General features: G+C 32.6%; 1 protein-coding gene across 2 annotated transcripts in view; it reads right to left on the bottom strand.

Annotated features, from left to right (window-relative positions):
• Nucleotides 1-15,995, bottom strand: part of EPHA3 (EPH receptor A3) — a gene marked incomplete at both ends in the record, with an annotated part of 395,618 nt that overhangs the window by 61,936 nt on the left and 317,687 nt on the right. For both annotated transcript variants that reach the window (XM_080696115.1, XM_080696116.1), the window contains 2 exons: nucleotides 5,900-6,085; nucleotides 15,126-15,251. In XM_080696115.1, coding sequence (XP_080552241.1) covers nucleotides 5,900-6,085; nucleotides 15,126-15,251 — 312 coding nt within the window. The remainder of the gene's footprint in view (nucleotides 1-5,899; nucleotides 6,086-15,125; nucleotides 15,252-15,995) is intronic.

Genomic DNA, 15,995 nt, shown 5'->3' with positions numbered 1-15,995 from the left:
GTTCAAATGGTTATTAAGTTTCTGTGCCTAAGATAAGTTTTCTTTTTCTCTGTCAATGTTGTGAATATTTGAAATTATAATTGTTTTTGTGTGGTACTTGGAATAGAACCTAGGAGCTTTCTACCTCTGGGCTACACTCCCAGACCAATTTTTATATGTTATTTGAAGATAGCGTCTCACTAAGTTGCTGAGTGCCTCACTAAGTAGCTGAGGCTGCCTTTGAACCTGTGCAATCCTTGTGTCTCAGCCTCCAAAGTACTGAAATTATAAACATGCAACACCATGCTTAGTTGAATTATAAATGATAAAGTACCTTTGCATTCTAGGAAGAAACTAAATTTTAACATGGTGTGCTCCCATTTTATATATTGCTAGATAATAGAGTTTAAAAGACTCTGTTGCTATTGAAATTTTGTTCATGAACTACAACAACCTGTCATTTTACTTTCTGAAAACAGTTTAAGATATGACTATCCTTACAAGTTAGGTGTGCTTACTTCTCTCCTTTTCTGCAAAATTTTGTGTAAAACTACCAGATTTTCCTAGTTATTAAATCTATGCATGGTCGCATTTCTTCTTCCTGTAGGACAGCTACTGTATATGTAAATTAGTGTTTTATAAAAGACCATCTTTGGACATATGTAAGTCTATCAAATTTTATAAATTGGATTTATTATTTCAAATATGTTCAAAAATGTCATATTTATATAAATAACTATCCTCAATATCAAATCTTTTTTACAATTTAAATGTGGTCAATTTATCCAAAAGACACAAGTAGACAATAAAAAATATAGAAAAAAATGTTTTCTAAACATGTAAAATTAGATTTCAGTTCCTTATTTGCTAATATATTGGGTAGATATTTTTCTAATTTAATCAATGCAAGTATATAATCAAACATGTTCTGCTTCATTTATTGATTTGCAGTCATGAATATATGATGACTTGTATTATCAGTGCTGCTAAAATTTGTTATATCAACAAACTATTTCTCTAAACTATTAGTAAAACAAATACAACATATGTGTTGTCTATGAAGAATATCACATAAATTGTGGTACTCTTGAGACAAGAGCAACAGGAATCTTTTATAGAAAAGCACACACGAAATAACAAAGTTTCATCATTGTTCTCATGTTGTCGTAACATCTTATTTCAGCAATGGGCCCTTATTCTATGTGTAGGAAATAGGATGGTGAAGACTCAGGTATAAGCCTTTGGTCTTACATGGATTTACATGAGGAAAGGTATGTTTTAATTATGAGAACTTCTCTTAATGTCCTTCTAGAACATTTTTGAATGATTCAAGGTTACAGCTGAATTGCATGGTGCCTTTTTTATTATTTATAGAAAATAATCCAAGGAAAAATACATCAATCCCATCCAGTATAATTTCTCCTATTTTTCCAGGCAAAATGTTGCCAATGGAAATTATTGTTGGAGTCTGAGCATCATATAACTAATGGTGTGATGGCAGAAATATTAAACATTTGCTAAAAACAATTTCCATTCTTTTGAACTTCAGCTAAAATTGATAACACATGTTAGTACCTAGTTCTGAGCAAAGAAGAGCACTGGCTTTCTGCTACTTTGAAGATCAGAGACTGCATCACCTTCTCTTGTTTAGAATCATCAGCCCTAAAATAAGCCATTAAAATTGTTTCTTCCTCAATTCAAATAATTTAAAATATAATGACTGAGTAAAGGACTTTCTCTAAATAATTTGAAAATAAAACATTATAGTAGACAGTGTTTTCAAGCACACAATTAAGAAATAATTACAATAATTATTTTGAGCAAAAATGATTAATCTCTCAAGAATTTTCTTTTATACAAGTACAATGTTCTTTTACACAAGAGGTAGTAGTAATATATCTTCCCACATTTTTTGTTAATATACTCATATATTTGATCTTTAATTTTAATAGTAAAATAATCCTGCTAATTCTGTTACATGTGAAGAAGTATCTGTAAATAATTTTATTATAAGAAGTGTACAACCAGAAGGATTAGGTCAAAATTTGACTTGGGATCTACTAATTTTTAATCTACCTACAGATATACTCATGTTACTTTTTAAAATACAATAATTTTATTTAATTATAAACTATGTCACTCTAACTGTGTGTATGTGTGTTTATGTGTATATGAACTATGCAGCTATATTTTAGAAGCCATATAACTTTATAAAACAGAATATCAATAACTTCTTTTGAAACAAAGTTATTATATTTATATACTAAATGTACCATATTAACTTGACTGTAAGTAGTTTCTATTTCCTTTCTGTTATTACAAGGTGCCAGATTTAAAGCTTTTAAATATGCCACTAAGGAGTTAAAAATTCAATTCTAGGTCTAATTCTTTATTGTGTTTACAATATATGATATGTCTGGGGTTTATATAGTCAAATTCTGCAGTCTCTTACATACTTACTTGACCAGGGAGATGTATCAAGTTTAGAACTTTCATTCTAAGTATAAGGCACTTATAATTCATATTAGAATGTTACAAAGTCAGACATAAATAAGATGTTTAATGTACGTTAATACCTGTAATTGTTAAATGTCATTTTACTTTCTGAGTGCATTTTTTTCTTTATTTTTGTCTTGGGGAATGTTTTTAGTAACATAAATTTGTAATTATTACATATTAAAATCAGCATATAAAACATGAACAGTAAGCTCATAAAAGATTATAGAATATATAATAAATGAGGTATTTGTGAATGGTACCTGTTACAGATCAATAATAAAATGTTTAGTATTTTTATAAATATGATGATGAGCCTAGAGACCATAAAAGAAATATAAAATATAACAAATGTAAAAATTACCAAATAAGTTTTAATTAAGGGAGATCATGTACCAGCTGCCCATTTTTTTGTAACAAACCCTTTCAAAACTCAATGGCTAATCAAGCATTTATTTGTTATTTTCATCTTGATATTCTGAGGGTTGTCTAGGGATGATATTTTTATAGATAATTTGTCTAGTTACCATAATCCATATATTAACTCATTTTCATATCTAAAGGAAATTTACTATAATGTGGTTTGGCGTTGCTTATCACTGAGTAAACACATTTAGATAAAAGAGTAAAATATAATCGCATGAAACTTAATGACTTAAAAACTGACTATCTAGCTCTAGAAGACAATGCTCTTTTACTCTCTTCTTTCCTTCCTTTGATCTTCCTTCCTATAACCAATCTCTTATTTTTCAATATTGGTAAATTAAATACCTTCTACAACCTACATTCTATTTTAGTCATTATTCTTGCCCTTTTTGAGAGTTTATATTTTGTTTTATATATTAACAGAAATTAATTATCTTCAGAATTTTTTTTTAAACCTTGGAGTATACCTTGCTATGACCAAATTGTTAGGAAAGGTTTAAAATACCATAAAATAAAAGAATCAGTGAAATGCAAGAATAAAACATAAAAGTCTGTTTTCAAGTTCGGGATAGAGGTAAAAGGATCAGAACAAGTTCCTAGTGCTATCTCTAGCACATGTTAGTCAGACAAGATACTTATACTTTATAATTGTTTGTTCAATTGCAAAAGAGTAAGGACCATATCTAATCCACGAGGAAGAGGTGACAATAAAACAATGGAATAGTGAAAAAGTCACATTAACAAGAACTTCATAACAGAAAACTTGAGAAAATCAAGGGTTGGAAGAATAGCTGTGTAAGTACAAATGGGTTTTCTCCCTTGAGTGGGGTTTCAGATCTGAAAGACAGTCAATTGATAAGGATGTCATGGAGACACTAACATCCCAATGAGACATGATACTATGATTCTATATAGACATAAAACAGTATGGTCTTTACTGAAGGAACAATGGACTCATATATGTTCCCTTAATAGTGCTGTGTTTTTGTTAATTAATTTTAAAAATGAAAAAACTATTGAAGTTAGAATATTGTAGTGATTTATGTGTATCTGTATTTAAAGCAGCACAATTAATAAAAGCCAAACCATGGAGCTACCCTAGGTATAGACCAACAGCTTAATTGGTTACCAAACCAGGATAAATACACACAATGGAATTTTACTCAACCACAAAGACTATCTATATTATGGCATTTGCAGGAAAATGGTGGAGCTATAGACTAGTATGCTAAATGAGATTAGCCAGTTTGAGAAACTGAGGGGTCATGTGTTTTCTCTCATATGAAGAATTTAGAAATAAACAAGAAAACAAGAGACTCCATATAATGAGGAGAGAGACCAGTAGAATAGTAGATAAGAGAATCTGGGTAGCAAGATGGGGCACAAAGGAAGGACACTTGATGAAGGTCTCAGTTTAAACAGTCCTATGATTATTCCTGAGTTATTAATATGAATTTCAATATTATGAATGGGGATAAAGAAGGAGGAGGGTGGGATCCAGAGGGAAATGAACCAGGTGTTATATGCATAAATATTTGTGACATTAAACCTCAATTTAATATATAGTTACAATGAACCGATAAAAATACATTGATAAACAAAATATTTTAATATTATTACTAATATGGCCTGATTTTTTGTAGAGGCAAAGAACAAATACTTCTTAAAAGACTTAACATGGAGCCAGGCATGGTAGTGCACGTTTGTAATCCCAGTACTTGGGAGGCTGAGACAGGAGGATTGCATAGGTTCAAAGCCAGCCTCAGCTATTTAGTGAGGCTTCAGAAACTTAGTAATACTCTGTTTCCAAATAAAGTTTAAAATAGGTCTGGGAGTGTAGCCCAGAGGTAGAAGACCCCAGGTTCCATTCCCGTACAGAAAAAAAAAAAAAAGAAAAGAAAGAAAAGAAAAGGAAAGAAGGAAAGAAAAGATTTAACATGGGCATATGGCATCTTCTTAAATTATTTCACATTGTTAAGTTCTTTATTCAACTTGTTTTATCTCAAAACACAAAGGAAATCAATGTATATTTCAATTATATCATGCTCTGGTAGAGAAGGAAATGGCATTTTAGTCACACTATAGTGAGAATAGGTATTAGTGCCATTTGGAAAGGGTTCTACGTAACATTAAAGAAAAATATCATTGTGAAAAATATAATGGGGAATGTCTGTTGGTAACTGTAGAGTATGCAAATGTAGTGCCAATGAATTATCCCCTAAAGGATGCCAAATTCTCTGCCATATGTTGTCTTTCACTGTATGGAGTTTGATGCCAATTTCATTTATTCTTCATCCTGTGCTCCAAAATCTTGAGGAAAAAAAAAAGTCCTAACACATTCTCAAGAGGTTTTTATTGGGATTGGAGCCAAAAATCACAGATCTGCCTCACAGAATTCCTTTTGAGCTTGGCTGGTAAAACCGTCATGGAAATAAATTCTTATCTCTAGCACAGGCTGTGAGCCATAGCTTCTCTAGAGCAGTCAGGAATCCATCAGGGACTCTGGATCGAAAGTATTTGAAACCTAAAGAGAATCAGGAAAAGGCCTTGGGTCTACAGTAATCCTTATATTTGCAACTCAGAAGCATTCCCAAGATGCCTATAATTTTGCTAAAGGATAGAAAAATGAGGAGGTAAAGACTTATAGACTAAAATGAAGCTGATGAACAATGAAAGAAAAGTCAGCTAGCTAGAGGTTCCTGTCAAAGTTGAATCACTGTGTTTCCTTCTTCCTATTCCACTGCTCTCTTCTTGACTATCTTCTAGTCAGCATTTTTAAGTACCCCAACGTTTAACTCATATTTTTAAAAGAGTTTTAAGATCTACACTACTGTTTTGTTCTATTGTCAAAGAAAGGCATATTAAAATGAAACTGATCTTTCTGCTAAAACTGAAGATACATATAAAAAGAAGAAAGAAAAAATTTTAAAGGATTGAGTTATGGCTTAACCAATGTTTTCCCAGCATAGAAACAAGCAGGTTTTATGACTTCACTTACTTTTAGTGACAACTCCTTCCAGTCTAATGATATTGGGATGGTCAAACTGTCCCATGATGCTCGCTTCTCCCAGGAAGTCTCTCCTCTGCTTTTCTGTGTAGCCCACTTTCAAGGTCTTGATGGCCACTGAAATTTCTTTTTTGGAAGGTAGTTTCAGGCGACCACTGCACACCTCACCAAATTCACCTATTAGGATCAGCAACAAAGTGTAAATAATTATATAATAAAAAAATAGGTAGATAGCAACTGTTTTCTTTAAATAGTCTCATTAAGATTTATGCTTTTGACCTGTAAAATGTCCACTGTAGGCTTCTGGATTATTTGGGCATGTGGAAATATGAGACTGCCTAGAAAACACCAGGACATCTACATTCTGGTGGAAAATCAACTGTTGGAAATTCTGTACATTTTAAAGAACCACATTAGAAAAAATGCAATATAAAAAAAAGACGAACGTTGAAAACTTGATCTATCAAATGTGTCACTGTTTTAATAGCTAGTATTACTCCAGGATAATCAACAGGCTAGCACAGATATTATGAGAGAAGCCTCGATGAAGTTTCACATATTTTTACATATTTTTCATACTAAGCAGATTAATTTGTCTATATATAATGACTCTCTAAGAATGAGTAAGGAAGCATCTGCCCTCAATTCATTTTATTGAAGTATTAGTGTGTTGCATTATTAACTTGCCATTTTTTTTCTTTCTTAAAATTTTTAATTGGTGCATTGTAGTCATACATCTTAATGGAGTACAGATGATAGAGGCATACATGCACACATCACCCAATTAGCCCTTACCCGATTCTCACCCCATTCCCTTCCCCATCTCCCCTTCTCATGTTTGGCTTAGTGATTAACTTTGATATGTCTGTTAATGTACATCCTGTACATTAGGGAATTTCCCTCTCCCCCACTCCCCTCAATTAGGTCATCTTATTTGCTCATGTGTAGTTTCTCCTTCTTTGTCTCAAGTTCCTCCTAGGAACCATTTTCCCCCTAGCTTCCAAATATTAGGGAGAGCATACGATTTCTCATTTTTGTGACTATGTGACTATTATTTCTTTCTTCTTCTTCTTTTTTTTTTTTTTTTTTTTTTTTTTTTTTTTTTTTTTGCTGGTACTGGGGTTCCTGGAAGCCCTTCTACCTCTGGGCTACACTCCCAGACCTTCTTTTACATTTTTTTTATTTGGAAACAGGGTCTCCTAAGCCAGGGCGCACGGCTGGCTTCGAACCTGCACGATTCTCCTGTCTCTGCCTCCCAAGCACGGGGATTACAAGCATGCACCACCACGCCGGCATTGTGACTATTATTTCTAAAGATAGTAAAGAATACTATAAAATATCAAGCATGTTGTTATCTAAAGAACCACTCTAGAAATATCTTCTTAGAGTCAATGTCCTCAATAAAAAGGTATTTTAAATGTACAATTAATCCAGAATTTGTTGAATATGGAGAGTTGCTGATTATTAAATATTCTAGTCCATTTGACACAAAATTGCCCTGAAATGGATGGGTACAAGCTTTCTACCATCAAAATATATTGCTATCGAGATTTACTTTGCATTAGCGTTTGAACTTCTTTAGATAAAAGACTCTACACAAAATAGTATATAGCACCACACCTAGAATAGTCCTATATTGTAGAAGAACTTCTAATATTATATGGATTATTATATCTGTTTTATATCACATCACATAAAATAAATTTTAATATTGAATAAGAGGTTTATTTTGGAAATATTTTAAGATTCCTCATATGATTAATGTTTGGGTTGTCTATGGAATAACATAATGTTCGTGGTCTTATCTTTTCACTGTGAGTTTTATATGAGCTTCACACCTTAGAGAAAGGAGATAATTCCTTCCCAATTTTTTCTTATTTATTTGTTTATTTGTTGGTTGGTAACTATTTCCCCAATAGTAGGAGTAGGGAGAAGTGAACCCTACTTACAGCTATCCTTTCTTTAGAATTATAGAGAGAATTAGGGATTTCCAGAATTTTGGGCAGAGAACAATACTATTAAAATATCCAGTAAAACAAAGCATGTTTTATTTAAAGAAGCACTGTAGAACTATCTTCTTAGCATAATTTTCTTCTTTAAAAAAGGTATCTTAAATGTAAGAATTAGAGATCAGAACTTGAGAGAGTTCCTTGACTTGCTAACTCTACGTAAGAAGATGTTATCAGAGATGTGGAAATATTAGAAGAAGTTACCGTGTGATGCTGGCCATTGTCAGAATTAGCAAGCAAGAGAAATAGTTTCTTCTCTTACTCAGGATTATCTGAACATTGCCAGAGTGCTCCATTTCATTTGGCAGAAATATGAAATCTGTGTAAACCATAAAGCAGCATTCATAATAAACTTTGATTTCCTTAAAATATGCCATTATCATGAGTCACCATAATAAAAAGACTATGTTTTAAACTTGAATGTCATTACCACTTAGTGACATATCACTTGTCAGTTTAGTGGATAGATAATACAAACTGTGGTTAAGAACACAAATCCTGGAGCCAACTTTCTTAGGATAATTCTTGCTCTGTTCTCTATTAGCTTTGTGATTTTCATTTATTTGGTACTGGAAAACCCAGGGATGTTCTACCTCTGGGCTATACTCCCAGTTTTTTTTTTTAATTTATTAATATTCAAACAAGGTTCTCATTAATTTGTTGAGGGTCTCACTGAATTGCTGAGACTGACCTTGAACCTATAATCTTCCTTTCTCAGCTTCCCAAGCACTGGGATTACAGGCATGTGCCATTGGGTCTGAAAGCTTTGTTATTTTAAGTGAATGTCTTATTCACTCAACGTCTCTATGTCCTTGTCTATAACATGGGTACACTAATTGTTTATATCTCAAAAGGCTAATATACAGTTAAAAAATTAATGTAGGTAATGCACTTAAGCCTGTGCCAAACATATAATAAGTGACATTGAAATGATAGTCTCCAGATAATGGAGGAGAACCTCAGTGGGACCAGGAAGTAAGGGTAAAGGAAGAGGAAAACTAAGGTTCATTCATGAAAATACTATCCTTGAATAGGTGTATACATGTGAATATACCACTATCAATCTCGATATTTGGTATTGGAAGGGAGGGAAATGGAGAAGTGGGCTGGGGTCATGTATGCCATTGTCAACATAACATACAGTATGCTGTGAGGCTATAATGCACAAATAAAAGCAAACAAAATAAAATAAATAAATAAAATGATGGTTACTATTTGCTTTTCTGAGTTCATACTTATATGAAGAAGATTAAATTATATGCCTACAATTTAAGAGTTTATATTTAGATCAAATGAAAAAATGATTATGAAAGTGTTTTATAAAATGACAAATTTCATATTAATGTATGACAGATATTCATGATGGTGATAGTGATAACAAGTTTCTTGTCATATTGGACAAGCATTTTTTAAAGACTAGTATTTTCTAACATAAATGGGTGCTGGATTTTGTCAGAAGCTTTTCAGCATTTATTGATATAATCATGTGGTTTTGTTCTCAGTTTTTTTTTTTTTAATGTGGTGAATAATGTGTATTGAAGAACCTAAAGAAAAAGCCAACAGAATGGGAGAAGATCTTTACCAGCCACCACTCTGATAGAGGGCTAATATCTAGAATATATAAAGAGCTCAAAAGACTCTACACTAGCAAAACAAATAATCCAATCGAGAAATGGGCAACTGAAATGATAGACATTTCGCAAAAGAAGAGCTACAAATGGCTGATAGATACATGAAAAGATGTTCAACATCATTAGCCATCAGGGAGATGCAAATCAAAACTACGCTGAGATTCCATCTAACCCCAATCAGAGTAACAAGCATAAAGAAATCAAACAACAACAAATGCTGGCGAGGATGTGGGGAAAGATAACCTCTTTTATAATGTTGGTGGGAGTGCAAATTAATTCAGCTGCTATGGAGATCAGTGTGGAGATTCCTTAGAAAACTGGGAATAGATCCACCACATGGTCTGGCTTATACCATTTCTGGGTATCTTTCCTAAGGGGTTGAAATCAGAGAACTACAGTAACATATGCATACCTATGTTCATAGCAGCACAATTCATAATAGCCAAAATGTGGAATCAACCTAGGTCTCCATCAACAGATCAATGGATTTCAGAATTATGGGAAATTCACACAATGGAATTTTATTCAGCTATAAAGAAGAACAAAATCATGGCATTCACAAGAAGTTGGGAAGATCTGGATAACATTATGTTAAGTGAGATCAGTCTAGCACAGAAAGAGAAGGGATATATGTTTTCTCTAATATGCCCAAACTAGGAAGTAGTGGGAATGCCAGAGGGACTTCAGATAATGTTGGAGAAATCTCAGCAAAGCTAGAATGGAAGGATAGGAGAGGAAGAAGGCTGAAGCTAATTACTGGAGGAGCTATATCTGAATATGTGTAAAAGTATGAATATAACATGGTTAACCTGGACACTCATTATTGGGAGGGGCGAAGGGGAACCGGGGCGGGGGCAGAGGGCAACAAGCACAGTCTAAATGTATACCATTTTCAATATGTTCCACATATAAATAAAATAAAATATGAAAAAAAGAACAGTATTTTCTAAGAGTACCATATTAGGCAGACTAAGGATAGAAGTTCAAAGTTCAAGTGCATTGATTAAAGAATATTCTTTTATAAAATGTCAAGTTCTGTATTAATGTAAGACAGTCATAATAGGTGTTTACAAGTGCATGGTGGTAATATGATGTGTTTTTAAAATTTCACATTTCTTTTTAAGCAAGTGTTTTGTACATTTCAAAAAGTGCCAAAATTGTCTCTATTGCATATAAATAATTGTGTTAATTATTTAACTGTATTATATATACTATTTATAAAATGTTTCTTTATAAAGTTTTTAGATTTTTATAGCAAAAGTGTATAGCTATATAATAAAAATGTATATTGTGTATAAAAATTTTATGTTACATTAGACTCATATTTGTAAATACTATTTTGTAAGAGATTAAAATAAGGGTTCAAACTTCAAGTAAATCAGTTAAAGGTTCTCTCTTCATTCTAAGAGATAACAGGACACAGGTGTGTGTATATATGTTGTTTTTTATTGTGGTATATGGAATGGAACCCAGGGGTACTCTACATCCAAAGTACATTCCCAGCCCAATTTTACTCTTTATTTGTTTCTTAGTGAAACTGGGTCTCACTAAGTTGCAGAAGGATCACTGAGTTGCCACAAACCTTCAATCCTACTGTCTCAACCTCTTAACCATCACACCTGGCTCTATGTTAATGTTCAGAATATTAGTAATATGTTCATTCCACCAGGTAAATATTCAAAATTATCACTAATAAAAGCCATAAAAATGCCAAATGTTAATGTAATTATCTTTATAACAATTAAAAAACTGTACTAGGCAGATTAACTAAGACTGATCTAATAAAATCTCTAACATTTTTATCTAGTCAAGTTTTATATTGTTCTTCAAATTCACTTTGCACTTACAAGAAAGAAAATTCAAATTTAATTATTTCGAACAAAAATCAGCCATCAGATCTTGGTTTTTTAAATCTAAAATGTATAGCATTGTTTTCTTTATTTGCCCTTCAAAATAGGTATGCTTTGTGGGAATTGATAGTGTATTTTATGATGCACAATTCAAAATTTACAATAATATTTCTATAATTTACTTAAATATTCTACTTGTATTTAAGTAGAATGGCCCTTACCACATTAGTCTCAAAGCCCATTTTTCCGCTCCATTAACAAAAGAAGCATAATAAAAATACTTGTGTGTTATCTAAGTGTTTTGTATGAATTAGCTTATTTAATCTTAAAAAAATTCAGCAAAAATAGAACTATTTGATCTTTAGTGTCCAGGCTGAGCTTTGAAGTTTGAAAGTACAAGATTTAAGTTATGGTTTTTCAATTTAGTGTGACCATGGCCATTCAAATCTTGGCTATATTTTTCCTATCTGTTGAAATAGAGATAAGAATGCCCACCTAAAGAGCCACTGATGTTAAATACCATGTGAATGCCAAGCATAAATTAAAAATTTAATATGCATTTTCTTTCATCAGAAATTTTCAATATCTAAACTTGAAAAAGTGGTTAGTTGAGGAATGCAATTAGGAATTTTAATCATTATGAATTCCTCACTAATAGAAATTTACTACTATAAGATACTTAATTTATGGCTCAATTTTATCCTTTGCAATGTAAGTATAATTCTTCTTAAGACCTAATATGTAAATGGGAAATACAGTAATATTTATTAATCTATACAAAGTCTTTGAAAGAGACTCAGCCCACATGAATATATATATATAGTCTTTAGGTCAATTTAACTCTTAATGTATTGTCACCAGCTGAAATTGGTAGCCTTTCTAAGATTGAAAGATAGTTGCTAACCAATTTAGCATAATTATCAAATTTGTATGAATAATGTAAAGCTATTTTTACAAATTTAAAAGGTATCCAGTTGTGGTAGAGCTCATCTATCATCCCAGTACTTTGGAGACTGAGACAGAGGTGAGGCCAGCCTCAGCAGTTTAGGGAGACTCTCAACAATTTAGTGAGAGGCTGTTTCAAAATAAAAATAAGGCTAGAGGTAAAGGTTGGAGGCAGAATGTCTGTGGGTTCAATTCTAAGTAAAAATGAAAACAAATCTAAAAATTATTGAAGGTAGGTAAGTCTACTGATGAAAGCAATTGGTCATGAGAGGCTGGAGGTGTAGCTCAGGCTCAGTGTTAGAGCACTAGCTTTGCATGTGGAGTCCCTGGTGTGAACCCCAGCACCACACACACACACACACACACACACACCATAGAAATTAATTCAAGGTTGTTATGACTTGTTAGTTGACAGTATTTAAGTTGTTATAGTTTGATAGTTATTGGGTAGATGTACATTCATTTTTTAAATTTTTTATTGGTGCATTATATTCATACATCATATTGGGGTAAAAAACTTGTGTGTACATACATGTACACATCACTGATTTAACCCCTACCCACTTCCCACCCCATTCCCTCCCCGTCCCTCCTTCCCTTGCTTGGCTTAATGGTTGACTTTGATATGTTTAAGTACATTGTATGTTTTAGAGATTTCCCTCTTCCCCCCTCCTTTCTCCTCCTTTAGGTTATTCATTATTTTAATAAACTATTTCATCTATTTTGTATATATTTGAAATGCTGCAATATAAGATGGTAAAAATTTGGTAACTTTTCAAATTTTTTTCATAGTTTCTTTTGGTAATGACAAAACCTCCGAAGGCAAATCACGGCAGTCCAGAACTGGTTGAGTCTACTATATTGAATTCTTCTAGAAATATAGCTGACCTAAAAGAGAGGCCAGTTTTAAAATATTACAGGCCCAATTGTATTGCTCATAATGTAGCAAATGAGGATATTGGCCACAAAAGCCAGAATACAGGCCATGTATCTAATCACTTACAAAAATATTTGAAGAGAGAAAGGTCAAAGAGGGTATGTTCTAATCCTGACTGGGCATCAGGGATCATCACGTGATTTAGTATACGTGGGCCTTTCTCTATCTATTAGACAATATAATTTTTAATGAGTATTTTTTGTCTCAAAATTCTGAGTTGTAGATATCTGGCTCTGTCAACAACATATTTTCATATTAAATCTTTTACCCATGCAGAAGGCCTCAGATGTCAAAGTGACAGCGATGTCCTTCTGACTTTCTGTACCCTGGCTGAGCATAAGTGAGTTTCTTCCCTCATCTGACTCCAGTTGAGTGTGCAAAATCCTTGTACAGCTCCTGCTAGTGCAGTTTCCACGCTGGAGGACAGTGCACTCTTGTGGGTCAGCATTAAAACCAACCAGACAGAAATGTGCATCACAGAAATGTTCACAAACAGAATGGAACCAGTGACACAGTAAAGATTGTCTACTTCTTTTGGCAATGGGGCAGAGATATGAGGAAATTTTCTTAGAAGTACCTGCTCTAGTTTCTTTAATGTACCTTGGTTTTATATTTTAATATTACCTGCACATGTGAGAATTTAGGAGGAGAAGACATTAAAAAATCAGAAGAGAAGTTTTAGATCACTTTAGAAAATTATCATTTTATTTAGATAATATGAATTACTCAGATTGTCCTGTTTGCATACTAACTACTACTTAACTTTTAAATATAGCTTTGGCATATAGAAAAAATAAAGGCAATTAAATGTATATTTGTGTAGAGAAGCATAAGTCATAAGTATATAAATATAGTACATGTAGAAAATTTGATATGATAGGCTATGCATAATTCAGTGAGTTAATGTCTCAGTCTTTCACTCTAACCTAACTAGTTTTGTTTGTTTTGAGAGAAGTATTGAAGGATTCTATGATGGTACAAATCTCATTGGTGAGCATGGTTCCTTTTTATTTTAAATAGTAGTAATTCTATGCATACTGCCACACATTAGGGTTATCCATGTGCTTATGTTAGATATATAAACCACCATTATTTTATATGTATCCAATATTTTATTTAAAATGCAACTTTTATTAATAATCACTCCATGAGTGTTTGTTAACAGATTTATAATTGAGAAAATTAATGATTAGAATAAAGAAATGTCTATATAAAGAAACTTTAATACTAATTGACTACATAACATCAAGCAAGTATTAAAATAAAGGAATTCATGTTATTTAAACTACCTACTCAAGGGTGAGTTGTGGTGAGTATATAAAGAGATGTTTATGCATAGTATAACTATAAGGCACCAATAAAAGCCACTTAAAATAGCTCTAAGAAAATTTATGTAAAGTGTATCAAGATTTAATTTTTTGTTGTTTGCTCTTTTATTCTCAGAAAGAATATTAAATTGAAAATCAAAATTTTCAGTTACTGGATTCATTTAAAATGAGACACACTTTTATCCTATTATCCCTACTGAGCCATTGGCTTTGTGAAACATGATCAGCATAGCCAAGGGAAGCTAGAGCAGTAGCTGCCACCACCTCTAAAATTCAATAAACAAAAGGCAGCCATGGTCTGAGAGTCTGTCAGTCTGGCACCTTTGAAATCACTACTTTTCTTTAAATGCTCCATTTATCTGTTGCCTGACTTTGATCATGAAATTGGAAAAGGACTCTTTCCATAGCAGTATACTTAGGCACCCAAAACTGAGTAATCTCAAGTAGCATCCTTATTCACAGTATTAAGCTTGTGGTAAGCATGCTGGGTTGGCAGTAGGGCTATTGAGAGAGTTACCTGCTCCAACAACTTTGTCAATCGATATGTTTGTGGCATCTAGTTCCTTAGCAAACTCATGAACAGCTTGTGTCGGGTCTTCATAAGTATGTGGGTCAACATAAGTTCTGAGTCCCGGAAGTTTTACTGTGCAAGGGAAGGAACAATGGCATCGTTATAAGAGTTATTAAACTTGACTGAGCAAAATGTATAATAACACTATTGGTTAAAACAATCTCCATCTAAATAAGGTATACTAATTCTCAGTTTATTCTAGGACATGACATAAAATGACAGAGATGTTAGCCAAAGTACTGAAAATTTTAAGAAAAACTATCCATAATGACACATAAGGAGAAATAACAATGAGATGTTTACACTGCAAAGATACTACAAGGAAAATTGGCATAGAAGAAAGTAGATCTCAAAAAGGAAGGTAATTTAGAAGTGAGCAGATCTAGAAATTAATACCAGTGGGATTAATGGCATCATGTTATTGTACATTCCTGATTCTCTAAACACAGTGCTGACCAATATCTATTCTAATTGAACATCTGGTAATAAACCAAATAATATGAAATAGTTACATAATATAATAGTACCTATGATTATAGATAAAGGCTATAAAAAAGCATATCACCTTCTGATACAATATTGCTTCCCTGCTTATTTATTAATTTATTTACTTATTTATTTATATTGTGGCACTGGAGATTGAGCCCAGGAGGATTCTACCCCTGAGCCACACCTCCAGCCCTATATTAAATTTTAATTTTGAAATAAGGTCTCATTAAATTGCTGAGCTTGGCCTCAAACTGGCGATCCTTCTTTTTCAGACTCCCAAATACAGGGATTACAGTTGTTTTCCATCATGCCTGGCTTACATTGTTT

The sequence above is a fragment of the Muscardinus avellanarius genome (genome assembly GCF_963383645.1).
Source record: "Muscardinus avellanarius genome assembly, chromosome: 5".
Lineage (NCBI taxonomy): Eukaryota > Metazoa > Chordata > Mammalia > Rodentia > Gliridae > Muscardinus > Muscardinus avellanarius.
Note: the sequence above shows the minus strand (reverse complement) of the source record. Positions and strands in the feature narration are given on the sequence as shown.